At 49.5% G+C, this 13,184-nt stretch overlaps 2 protein-coding genes across 4 annotated transcripts in view; one reads left to right on the top strand and one right to left on the bottom strand.

Annotated features, from left to right (window-relative positions):
- HACL2 (2-hydroxyacyl-CoA lyase 2) overlaps positions 1 to 10,100 on the bottom strand; it is a 33,506-nt gene extending 23,406 nt beyond the window's left edge. The window contains exon 1 of one of the 3 annotated variants that reach the window (XM_032784012.2): positions 10,031 to 10,100. Coding sequence is in view for 1 of the 3 variants with exons in the window: in XM_032784014.2 (XP_032639905.2) it covers positions 494 to 587 (94 nt within the window). In the remaining 2 variants the exon portion in view is untranslated. Of the gene's footprint in view, positions 1 to 493; positions 603 to 10,030 lie in introns of those variants that run through there. The other 2 variants (XM_032784011.2, XM_032784014.2) reach the window with 2 other exon arrangements.
- Positions 1 to 13,184, top strand: part of LOC116826950 (CD209 antigen-like protein D) — a 243,913-nt gene that overhangs the window by 108,986 nt on the left and 121,743 nt on the right. The window lies entirely within an intron of this gene.

Below are 13,184 nucleotides of genomic sequence, written 5' to 3'. Positions count from 1 at the left end.
GGCATGCTGACAGCACAAGGCCAGGTGGGATAGTGTGTGTCTGGCAACTGCTGGTTTGTGAATAGTGCCCTCACACTGAGCTGGGCGGAGCTGGGCTGCCCCTGCTATGCCATGCCCCATTGCCCCTGGCTGGCCCCTCGCTCTGGGGACTGACCTCCATGGGGGCCCACAAATAAGTTTGGTGCTGAGCCCACAAAAGGTTAATTCGGCCCTGGGAGAGGCTGGTAAACTGCTGCAGTTGATCTGAAAACCACTCTTATCTTGCCCAAGCCAGGGCATTCAGAATAATTATGGCTTCGTCTTGTGTGTGTGGGGTCCCCCCCCCCAGAGAACTCTCAATTGAAGGAGCTGGGAGCGGGAAATGCACAGAGGAGACCTACTGTCCAGACTAGAAGGAATGCATCCAAGACAAATCGACTGTCTGCTCCTGAGCTAGAGCAAAACCACTGAGATTTGGAGTTGTCTTGTTGCAAATAGGTACATGTCTGGATACCTCCACCAGGAGAAGATATTGCTTGCTGTTGAGTCCTTGAGAGACCACTCAACTGATCATGTGTCTGCTCAGCTGATCTGCAATGTGGAGTCATGTAGGATAAATTTGGTCTACTAAGCACCTCTCCCACAGAGCCACAGCCTCCTTTGTACAGATGGCTGACACTGGTTCCTCTGTGCTTGGTCACATGAAACATCACTGCAGCATTGCTGGTAACTACTCTGTCCCTGAGCTGAGTTAGGAACCTTTGCAATCCCTGAATGCTGTCATCCTAATTATGTAAATACAAAGTCTCTCTCTAATCTGTAAACATGGCACTTAAACCATCATCTCCCACTGACTTCAGAGCAAGGTTGCTCATCTCAAGTAAAAAAAATTGTTTTCTGACCGGCTGCCCCTAAAGGTTGGAGAATCAAACTGAGCTTTTTCCTTTTCATGTACAATCACTAGTAACAGGCTGGACAGGCCAAATTCAGCTCATTGACACCTGTGCAGCCTATTCACCTTCAGTGGGTTTGCACAGTTACAATGGAGGGCTACAAAAGTGAAGAGAGAACTTGGCCCTTGGGGCCTTTATGACTAAGGTTGATGCATGTGAAGGAAAGAAGGTCCTAAGGAATGGAAGGTGACGGGTGGTCAAATGAACCCAGCACACCACCATGAAGCCTTGGTAGTTTGTGAGACATTAAACCTGAAAGTTATTCTGGCTACATTCATGCCTTTTCCTACCACTGCAGTTCCCCTTTCACTCTGGTAACTAGTATCAGGAGGATGAGAAAGCTAAAGCAAGTGCTGTATTTTGGGGGGGGCGGGGGTGGAATGAAATCCTAGCCTTCAAATGGGACTCTACATTCATCTCTAACCTAGATTCATAGAGTTTAAGGCCAGAAGGGACATTAGATTAGCTAGTCTGACCTTCTGATAGCACAGGACAGAGAATTCAACCCAGTAACTCAAGTGTAAGCCTAGTAACTAGTGTTGGGCATCAAGACTTGGAGAATCCACCACTTCCCGTGATAGTTTGTTCTAATGCTTAATCACCTGCACTGTGAAAAACTTCTTCCTCATTTCTAATTTGAATTTGTCTGGCTTTAGCTTCCAGCCACTAGATCAGTGGTGGGCAACCTGTAGCCCGTCAGGATAATCTGCTGGTGGGCCATGAGACGATTTGTTTATAACAACCATCCGCAGCTCCCAGTGGCCATGGTTCACCATTCCTGGCCACTGGGAGCTGTGGGCAACTGTGCCTGCAGACTGTCAATGTAAACAAACCGTCTCACAGCCTGCCAGCAGATTATCCTGACTGGCTGCAGGCTGCCCACCACTGCACTAGATCCTGTTCTGCCTTTCTCTGCTAGATTAAAGTGACCTTTAGTATATGGTATTTTCTCCTCGTGAAGGTGCTTGTACACTGTCATCAAGTAACCTCTTGATCCTCTTTTTTGCTCAGTTAAAGAGATCAAGCTCTTAAAATCTCACACCATAAAGGAATTTCTTTCAGTCCTTTTGAATCACTTTTGTGGCTCTTTTTGGTATCCTCTTCAATTTTTTTAAACTTTTTTTAAAAATGCAAATACAGAATTGGAAACAGTATACCACTATCAATCTCACCAGTGCCTATGGAGAAGGCAAATCACCTCTCTACTCCTACCCACTGTTCCCCTGATTATACATCCAAAGACTGCACTAACTCTTGGCACTGGGAGCTCTCATTCAGATGCGTGTCCACTGGGGTCCCTACACTCTTTTCAGAATCCCTGCTTTCCAGGATAGAATGTAAGTCATACTTACATTATGTTCTTCCGTGTATGACCTTGCATTTTGTTGTATTAAAATGTTTTTTGTTTGAATGCGCCCAGCTTTCCAAGCAACCCAAATTCCTCTGTAAGAGTATCCTATCTTCACTGTTATTTACCACTCTGCCAATCTTTGGGTCATCTACAAATTTTATCAGCAGTGATTACTTACTTTCAGATCATTGATTAAAAATATTGAATAGTGTCAGGCCTAGAACCAATCCTTGTGGAACCCCCTGAAAACACTCCCATTCAGTGATTTCCTCACTGACAACTACTTTTTGAGAACAGTCAGGCTGTTCCCTAATCCAATTAATGTGTGCTCTATTAATATTTGTGTGGATTTTTTTTATTCTGAATGTTTTATAGTGTTAAGTTAAATGACTTACAAAAGTCTGTTACAACTATGTGGTTACCTTTATGAACCACACTTCTCAAAAAAAAAAAAAATCAGGTTTGTTTGACATTACAAGACCTATTTTCTTTATTTAAAAAAAAAAAAGGCATGTTGACAGGTATTAATGATTTTTCTGTTTAAAAGTTTGACTGAATTCTACATCAGCTTGTTCATTATTTTGCCTGGGGCTGATGTTCAACTAGCCAAACTATATTTACTTGGATAATTATGCTCACCCTCTGTGAATGTTGGCACACTGGCACTCTTCCAGCCTTCTGGAATTTCCCCAGTATTTCAAGATTTATTAAAATCTAATATCAGTGTGCCATCATCCTTGGCCAAATCTTTTAGGACTCTTGGGTGTAAGTTATCCAGACCTATTAATTTAAAAAATTATTATTCCTAGCAGATGCTATTTAACATTGTCCTTACTAATGGACAGGAAAGTACTTAATCATTCTTTTGTGATATTAGTATATCATCCTGCTTCTCTTCAAATACAGAACATATTTACTGAACACTTCTGCCTTTTCTGCATCATCATTAATTTTATCATATCCATCTAGTAATGGGCCTATACCATTGTTAGGATTTCTTTTGTTCCTGATATACTTCTTGTTGACCTCAGCCCTACCAAACCATGGAACTTTCCCTGATGTCTTTAGCTTTCCTTATTAATTTTCTACACTTCATAATTTTGCCTTCACATTGTTTGTTATCTATTACCTCTTTTCTCATTTGTTAATGTACATAAATTACTGCCTGCACTCTCTTAACCAAGGTAATCTTTTAACCAAAATTACCCTCTGTTATGTAATTGTGCCTTTTGAGCCATCTTGTAAACTCTTCTTAAACAAACCCAAATTTTCATTGTTTTCTGTCCAAATTTTTCCTCCCAGTCAATTTTGCTTGTCATATTCCTCTACTGTGGGAATCAGCTCTTCTGAAGCAATAACCATATATTACTGATTTGGACTTTCTTCTCTTTGCTCATGATGAACGTAATCAAATCATGAACACTTGTCCCTATAGTCTAGTATGGAAGACAGCATGGGTTACAGTCTCAAAGTTACTGCCTCTTTAGGTGCTTAAGTCCACCATCTAGGCACCAATGACATTCTCAAAACCAACACTCAGCTGCCACCTAACCCTATAGGCCTCTAAATTTCCACCAGTAGGCAGGTGCAAAGCGGCCTACACCCTGATGCCACCCACAGCTAATAAGCTGCTCAGAGCCCTCGCTGAAACCAAAGTCCTGGTGACCCCTTTGACAGCAGGGCCAAATCCCAAAGGTGTTCACAGAGCATGCCTAAGACCTGTTATGTTATAAAAGACAAATAGGTACAAACACGATTTGGAGCAGAGACTTAAACCCAGGTCTCCCACAACCCAGTTAGGTGCCCTAGTCACCATGGTATTTGGGGCCAGCCGGCTCAATCTCTCCTGTTGAAGCTGTTCTTCTTTGTATAAATAATTAAATATTCAGTGGGCCTGAAACAGAAACTGACTCTACAGCTCAGTGGGTCAAGGTGTTCACTGGGGATGTGGGAGGCCCAGGGTCAAGTCCTCACTCCAATAAATATTTAATTAGTTGTACCAAGCATAACAGCTCCAATACATGAGACTGAAAGAGACCACCCCAGCCTGGTGGTGAGGGCACTCACCTCTGCCAAATGAGGCAGAGCAGGATCCTGAAAACAGGTCTCCCGTGTTCCAGGTGAGTGCCCTAACACAAGGCTATTATCAGTAATGGGTTAGCTCTCTCTACTAACCCTAAGGAGAAAGGCCTAGGATTTGACTGCCAAGACAGAGGCTACTAAAGCAGATGACCTTGTGTAGGCACCATGTAACTTCAGGAGAGGGCTTATGGCTGAGACTGAGTGGAGGGAGGCACGTCCCTCCAGCCTGTCAGGCCCCTAGAGACCCAGACCAACAGGAGCTGGGTGAGGGCCTAAATCCTTTCTTCTGCATTTCACTCCTGTTTAACTTACGCAGCTCCCTACTCAGCTTGCTGGCTTCTGTGAAGCCCTTCCTTAGGTGCCCAACTCTCCCCATGCATTGTATGGAGAGCCTGGGCACCTAATTTAGGACTCCATTCCACAAGGTGGCAGGGGTGCCTAGGGATTAAGCAGCAGAATGCCTAGGTACCTGTTGGATTTTACCTGGTTTCATATTATGCTGTCATGTTAACTGCACTTTTTAAAATACTTTTGTTATCACTACATACCTAACATCACTTCTCAGTAGCATCTCCAAATGTAAGATTCATTTCTGAGCTGTAATTACATGTCTGAGTGAAGAGGTAGGTGGAATCCTAGTTTGCTGCAGTCATATTCTTTTCATAGATTTAGATTCCAAGGCCAGAAGTGACCATTGTGATCATCTAGTCTGATCTCTCATATAACACAGGTCATACAACTTCCCCAAAATAACTCCCAGAGCAGATCTTTTTGGAAAAAATTCTATCTTGATTTAAAAGTGTCAGTGATAGAGAATCTTCCACAACACTTGCTAAATTGTTCCAATGGTTAATTACTTGCTTCATTAGAAACTTACTACTTATTTCCAGTATAAACTTGTCTAGCTTCAACTTCCAGTCATTGGATGATGATATATCTTTCTCTGCTTTGCATAGATTCCAAGGTCAGAAAGGACCACTGTGATCATTTAGTCTAACCTCCTATACAACACAGGTCAAATAATTTTCCCCAAAATAATTTATTTTGTATGTTTTATTGTGTCCACATTTAAAGGGGTGACAAGCCTGGTCAACTTGAAACCCTGACAGTTTTTAAAGGGAATATTAAAAGTGGTGCTAAGTCCTATCCCTACCCCATCCCTGTGTCCCCACTGAAAAGTACAGAGGATTTACATTCATTTTCCTATTCTAAAAATGTCTCCCCCTCCTGTGTTGGCATGTGACAACCCCACACAAACTGACTGACAACGACTGCATGTAGAGTGCTACCAACTGCCCACAGCAGACAAACTGAAAACATAGGGACAAATATTAATGTGTTTTCACCTCTTTCGGTTATTGGAATCTCAGGTGTCACTGGCAACACTAGCAGATGCAACACTGCCACAGAGAAGTGACAATACCCCTTCAAACAGAGATAAGGGGCAGAGGATGTGGGGGGAAACTCCTTGGGACAGAGCAGGAGAGATGGGAAGGGAACTGTGGTGGTGCCAGACTGGGGAGAAGGGGCAGGGAGAACTTGAAGGAGAAAGTGGGGGAAATTCAAAGGGGAGCCAATCTGGGGGCTGGACAGAAATGATGAGATTGATGAGGAGTATATACTGAACTGACAAGACGCTGAAGCAAGGAATTGACATAGGGTGTACGTAAACGAGGCAAATTCATATACATCTGAACAAATGAGGGCACTGCATCCTTCCTGTGAAATTGCCGACTTTTCCAATTCTTACCCTTACTGCTGCTGCTGTCACATGCAGCTCTTGTATCCTCACTGAAGGGGCTGTGCCGTAAAGCAGACTCTACTATCTTTGCAAAATCCCTCCCTTCCACCCCAGTCCTAAACACAGTCACAAATATACCCATAGCCACAAGGAAACGGCCAGAATAACACCCTATATTTCTTTGCCCAGCATTGCTCCCTGTCTCTATGAGCACACCTGCATGTTCTAGGAAGAATCTCTATGGTTAGAGTCCTCCTGTAGTGAGGTCTTTATTAGAGTCCTTTCTGAAGGACACTAGCTACTGAGACCTCACCTAGAGTGCCCTCTCAGACTTTGCTGAGGAGGGAACATCCCAAGGGAAAAAGATTAACTATTTATGTATTTGTTGAAGTTCTGGGTTAGGAGTGGCCAAACTTACTGAACCTCTGAGCCATCCACAATAATCTTCAGAAGTTCAAGAGCTGCAAGATACACACAACCTGCCCCGCAGGGCAGCACCTGCCAGTGTGTGGGGCTTCTGCCCCGATTCCCCTCTGCTGGGCTAAAACCCTTAGACCTCCTTCCCGTAGGGGAGAAGCCTCTAGTCCCACTACCGGGCAGAAGCCTTGAGCTTCCCCCTGCCCAGTCATGTAGGTGGAAAATTGGGGGACTGTATGGTGTTGGGCGGGGGGGCTTGCAAGCCACACTTTAACTGTAAAAAAAGCCACAGTTTGACCATGCCTGTTATATTACTCCTGGGGGAATTCTGCATCACGGCACATGCACGGAAGTCAGGTTCCCTGCAGATCTCTTTGCTTCCCTGCAGAAAAATGACTTTTTGACAGAGGCAGCAGAGGCAGGTTGGGATGGGCACCTGAAGCTGCTGGTAGAAACATAAATCACTGCCAGGGGAGGTTGGGGGGGNTGGCAGTCATGTGTGTGAGAGTGCGTGACTGTCTCTTTTGCTTACTATTGCATGCTCAGTGTGGATGGCCAGGGCTTCGGGATGTTTCTGTGGAAGTAGGAGTGGGGCAGACTCTGTCATCTCAGGAGGGCAGAATACATACTCCTGGGGGAATTCTGCACCACTGCGCAATGCAGAATTTTGAAGAAATTAACGTGCGTGCAGAATTTCCTTTCCTCCACAGAAATGGGCTGCAATGCTTCTAGCTGCCATAAGGGGTCACTGGACCCAGCACAGCCCAGCTCACCCATAGAAGACACTACTGTGGGGAGGGAAAGGGAGCTAGAGGGTTCCTGGCAGCTGCAGTTCCCAGCATCCCCTGAGGGAAGGGGAGCGAGGCATACAGAAAAGTCCATACAAGCCTGGTACCAAGAATCAGGCTGTTCCTCTTTCTGGATCCCAGGCTCTGGAGGGGGGTGGGTGTTTAAGCTGGGGGAGGGGGCACAGCTGTGCTCTGGGGGTGGGGAGGTGAGGATGTCTGGGCCAGGGCCCCCACCACGAATGGACTTTGAAGGGGAAGAGGTCAGACATATTGGCTGGGGGCAATGTTCCCTCTCATTTTTGTGTGGAATGAATTTTGTTCTGTGCACCAATATGGGGATGATGCGTGACACATCACCTCCATATCGGTGCACAGAACAAAATTCATAGGGTGGAGTGGGGTGAGGCCAAGGAGTTCAGCGCATGGGAAGGAGCTCAAGCCTGGGACAGAGGGTTGGGTGCAGGGGGTGAGGGCTCTGACTTGGGGTGAAGGCTTTGAGAGTGGGGCTGGGGATGAGGGGTTCAGGGTAAGAGACAAGGATCGGGGCTGAGGTGCAGGGGGTCTAGGCTCCGAGGCAGGGATGGGAATTAGGGGTTTGGGGCTGCAGGCTACCCTGGGGCTGCATTGGGGAGAGAGGACTCCCTCCAGCCCCTCTCACCACGGCAGCTTGAGGCAGGGGGAGAGGCGGCCGCAGCTCTGGAGGCCTAGGCCGGGCCAAGGGAGGAAGGGGCTTCTCTCCCCCTGTTGCAGCAAGTCCAGGACAGGTCCACGCTGCTAGGGTGACCAAATGTCCCAATTTTATAGGGACAATCTTGATTTTTGGGTATTTTTCTTAAATAGGATTCTATTACCCCCCACCCTCATCCCGATTTTTCACACTTGCTGTCTGGTCACTCTAGGCCTAGCGGAGACGGCCACCTCTCCCCTGGCCACGGAAAGTCCGGGGCAGGTCCACGCTGGGGGAGAGACATCTCTCCCCATCACAGCCTTGAGCCTCTGTGTGAGGCTTAATAGGCAGCTGCGTGGCCATGCAGCTTAGAGGGAATTTAGGCTCTGGGGGCTGTGACTGGGCTCTGGGGGGAAGGGGTTGTGGGTATGTGGCCTGCCAGCTGGGCTTGAGGGGACCAGAGCTGTCCACTGTGGCCTGCACTGGCATCTTGGAATGTGACCCTTATCAGCCTGCCCCAGCAAGCAGCAACATTCTGGCATCACTGAGACAGACAGTGGATGGAAGAAGCCCCATTGCTTGTGCTGTTTAGCTGGGCATAGTTTACTAGCATGTAAAGCTGGGTGCTGCCATTGGCCCGCTGGGGCAGAGAAACAGGAACTGGGTTGTCACAGGGGTTTCTTTAACTCCTGGGGGAATGTGTGTGTGTGTGTCTGTATTGTTACAAACATACTTGCAGACAGGTATTTTGAAGAAATTACAAAATTAATTGAAACTGGCATGATTATATAGTGATATTAAAAAATAAAATTTGCAGATTTTAAAAATATTGTGTGCAGAATTTTTAATGTTTTGGCACAGAATACCCGCAGGAGTATTATATGCATTAGACACATTCACCCAACTTTCTCCTTTAACCAAGACAGTGGGGTGGGGATGGTGTGCAGTAGGGACCAGAGCTGTTCACTGTGGCCGGCGCTGGCATCTTGGACTGTGACCCTTATCAGCCTGCCCCAGCAAGCAGCAACATTCTGACATCACTGAGACAGATAGTGGATGGGAGAAGCCCAATTGCTTGTGCTGTTTAGCTGGTCATAGTTTACTAGCATGTAAAGCTGGGCGTTGCCATTGACCCTCAACCCAGTGTTTGCCTCTCCTATCCCTGTCCCCTCCATCCTGGCCGCAACCATTCCTCCTCACCCCCTGCCACTCTGTTTCTTGTCCCTTCCCATCCCCAACTGATTATTCTTTAATGCCCCACGCCTCTCCTCCTCTTGGCTCCCTCTCCAGGTACATACCCATCCCTGGCAAGTGTTTGTCTAACCTGCTCTTAAAAATCTCCAGTGATGGAGATTCCACAACCTCCCTATGCAATTTATTCCCACGCTTAACCACCCTGACAAGAAGTTTTTCCTAATGTCCAGCTCAAACTGTCATTGCTGCAATTTAAGCCCATTGCTTCTTGTTCTCCTTAACTTCTGAGGATAGGACAACTTTTCTCCCTACTCCTTGTAACAACCTTTTTAAATGTGACCTCCTCCCCTATGGGCCCACTCTGCATTGCTGCCCTGCACCCTCATTATAGGTCGCACCCCAGCAGTCCCCAAACTTTTGAGGGTCACACCCCACTTCCCCCCGGAACTGCAGGGACCTGGACAGGGGTGGGGGGGGCATGGACAGAAGTAAGGGGGCTGGGACTGAGGTCAGGAGCCGGGCCAGTGCCAGGGGCCGGGTCTGGGGGTGGGAGCAGAGCCACGGACCAGGCCACGGGCCGGCACGGGGCCGTGAGGCAGGAACTGGACCGGAGCAGAGCTAGGGGTCCCTCCCGCCCCCGCGGGGGCTGGCCCAGGCTCGCCTTTGCGGAACCTCTGCTCTTGCCCGAGACCCTCCTGCGCCCGTTTCCCCTAATGCCCTTGGGGAACTCAGTCCCCAGCCCGCAGCCTCTGGCTGTTCTGGCCCCGCCCCTCTAGAACAGCGACCGCCCCGCGCTGGCCCCGCCCTCCCCCGAGCCCGCGCTGGCGACCCCCGCCCCTCAGCGGCCGCTACACGTACCAGGCCCGCAGCTAACGGAACTGGGAGGATCTCGGCTGTAGCTCCAGGCGATGCCGGAACGCGCCTCTTTTCACGTGACCTCCACTTCCGCCCGTCCGGGGCTAAGGTCGGGGGAGGGGGGGCACGTGACTACGTTGCAGGGGGGCGCCCAGGGCAGCGGCCCTGCGCAAGGAGGGTGGGAACGCGCGTGGGTGGACCCAGGGGCGGAGTCAGTGACCCGTTACCAGTCCCAGGGCGTTGCCTTGGCGACAGTGTCAGTTACTGGGTGCTCCCCTCCCCCTCCCCGGCAATGAGGTCGGTGACTGGGTCCCTCTCTCCCCTTTCGCCCCACCGATGGGGTCAATGACTGGGGCCCTCTCTGCCCCTCCCCCACAGACGTGACAGGTTTGGATAGTTTTTGGCGATGCCCAGAATGGATCCAAGTCCCGCCCCCTCCCCCCCACCTTCCTAAGGCTCCGGGAGGGAGTTTGGGTGCAGGATCTGGGCTGGGGCAGGGGGTTGGGGTGCGCGAGTGGACTCGGAGTTTGGGTCTGGGCTCTGGGCTGGGGGGTTGGGGTGCACAAGTGGACTCAGAGGGAGTTTGGGTCTGGGCTCTGGGCTAGGGCAGGGGGTTGGGGTGCAGGAGGGGGTGTGGGCGCTGGGACGGGAGTTGGGGTCAGGGCTCTGGGCTGGGGGTGCAGGCTTTGGGCTGTGGTTGGGAATGGAGGGTTTGGGGTGCAGGAAGGGGTTCCCGGTTTGGCTGAGGCAGGGGGTGTGGGTGCAGGAAGGGGTTCCCGGTTTGGCTGAGGCAGGGGGTGTGGGTGCAGGAAGGGGTTCCCGGTTTGGCGGGACTCAGGGCTGGGGCAGGGAATTGGAGTGCAGACTTACCCCCGGCGGCTCTCGGTCAGCAGCACAGCCAGGGTGCAGAGGCAGGCTTCCTGCCTATCCTGGCAGCGCGTACCTCGCTGAGCCCTGGAAGTGGCCAGCAGCAGATCCGGATCCTAGGCAGAGGTGTGCAAGCCTTACCTGACTTTTGCTCTCAGGCACCACCCCCTCTTCTCCAGTTCACATTGGCTGGTTCCCAGCCAATGGGATTGCAAGGGCCGTGCTTGGGGTGGTAGCAGCGTGCAGAGCTCCATGGCCCCCCTGTCTAGAAGCCAGATCCGTTGCTGGCCGCTTGCAGGGCGCAGTGTCGAAACAGGTGGGCGCTAGCTTGCATTAGTTGAGCAGCACCACTGACGGGACTTTTAATATCCCAGTCAGTGATGCTGACCAGAGCGACCCAGTGCCTGATATGCCACGACCCAGTACTGGATTGCAATCCGAACTTTGAAAAATGCTGAGTTACAGGGTCCCTCTCTCCTCCCCACCCCGTCGATGGTGTCAGTTACTGGGTGCCTCCCTTCCACCCCACCGACGGTGTGAGTTACTGGGTCCTTCCCCCCCCCCCCGGACCTGCTCCGGCTCGACTATTAAGCCCCCCCCCCCCCCCCCCCCGGCAACAGGGTCACTGACTGGATGCTCCTTTTCTCCCTGCCCTGTGGGAGCTGTCCCAGCAATGTGGTCGGTGACTGGGTGGCTCCTGTCCCGTGGGTGCCACCCTGGCAATCAGGTCGGTGACTGGGTGCCCCCTCTAGGTGCCACCCTGACAATGCTGCTCTGTGTTCTGGAAGTTTTGCACCTCTCATCAGAGCTAATGTTAACACACACTCTACCTGGCACCTGTGCCAGCCTCCTTAGGGGCCCTTGCAGGCAGGGAAGCGCACTGATGAGCAGCTCCAGGTGTCACAGACAAGCCCCACCAGCTTCCAGCCCAGAATTGACTTATAGCTTCATGGCCCATCCGTGCAGGAATGGTGCTGGGCTCATCTTGGGCAGCACCTGTCTTCCTTGCACCAGTGTCCCTTGTCAAAACAATCCAGTGAGTGGCATTGGCCTGGAAGTGACACATACACCACACTTACATACACCCCTTTCACACACGCACATCCACGTACGTTCACACATCCTCCACCCCCAAAAAGCTTAGGAGCTAGATCCTGTCTCTGTACAGTTGCCCTTCGCTGTGTCTCCAGTGCCCTTCCATTCCTCAGCCAGGTGCTCTGTGTCAAAGCCATTTGGGAGGGCTGGAATGGAGTTGGAATGGAGGCCTGTTTTTGCATTGATTGAACTAGCACTTAGGGCTTTTATCTCAAAAGATGTGGATTTTCTCCTGGTAGGTCTGTGACACTTCACCCTATATTCTTCACAGTAATATTATTATGATATGATGCATTTTGTACAAGTCGGGTCAAGTGAGGTGTCATTGAAAAGGTTATGATTTGCTGAGTATGATTATCCTATTTGTATGCATGTATCATTTTTGTATCTGAAGTTATAAATACTATGTATCTGTACTTCAAATGTATTTACACCTGGGTATCACCCACTGAGATGCTCTCAGTCTAGATAGTGAGTGGGGAAGGGTCTATTCAGTGCAATGGGCTATTAAGAACAATAGGCCTTAGGAGAAGCTTATCTCCCACCTGGTTAGCCTTCCTGAGAACACTACAGACAGCCTGTAAGTAATGGCTGCTCTGACTCTACAAGGACATGTGACCAAGTCACATGATACTGGGCTCCATTTTGGGATGTCAGTATTTTTCCACAAACTGGTCTGGGAACCAAGCTCTACAATGGCAAGCTTCTGCCTCAGCAGGGAGTGAGTGGAACTTGCAGCCTTTGCAGAGGAGTCTAACAAGCTGCATTGGGATCTATTTACAAAGTTGGTTTGATTTCATGGTGCAGTTAGGAAAGTTGCAAACACTGCAATGGGCATTGAGGGAAGCCTTGTGGGCACTCTGTTAAAGGGTCTCTAGGGTGGATGGAGGAGAAAGACACTTCATTAAAACTCATACAGAACATGTGCCACTGGGAGAGGGCCTAGGAGGACAGGATGAGGAAACCACAGCGGAGCCCAAAGAGCTCAACCTGCATTGGCATCACAAGCTATCTCAGTTCTGGCACCGGGGATATGACAGAGGCTGCTCAGATAAAAAGACAAAGAGAGATAAAAAGATAAAGAGATAAAAAGACTTCCTTTAAAAAGTGGAAGTCAAATCCTAGTGAGGCAAATAGAAAGGAGCACAAACACTGCCAGCTTAAGTGCAAGAGTGTAATAAGAAAAGCCAAAGAG

This window comes from Chelonoidis abingdonii, chromosome 26, assembly GCF_003597395.2.
Source record: "Chelonoidis abingdonii isolate Lonesome George chromosome 26, CheloAbing_2.0, whole genome shotgun sequence".
NCBI classification, from domain to species: Eukaryota; Metazoa; Chordata; order Testudines; family Testudinidae; genus Chelonoidis; species Chelonoidis abingdonii.
Note: the sequence above shows the minus strand (reverse complement) of the source record. Positions and strands in the feature narration are given on the sequence as shown.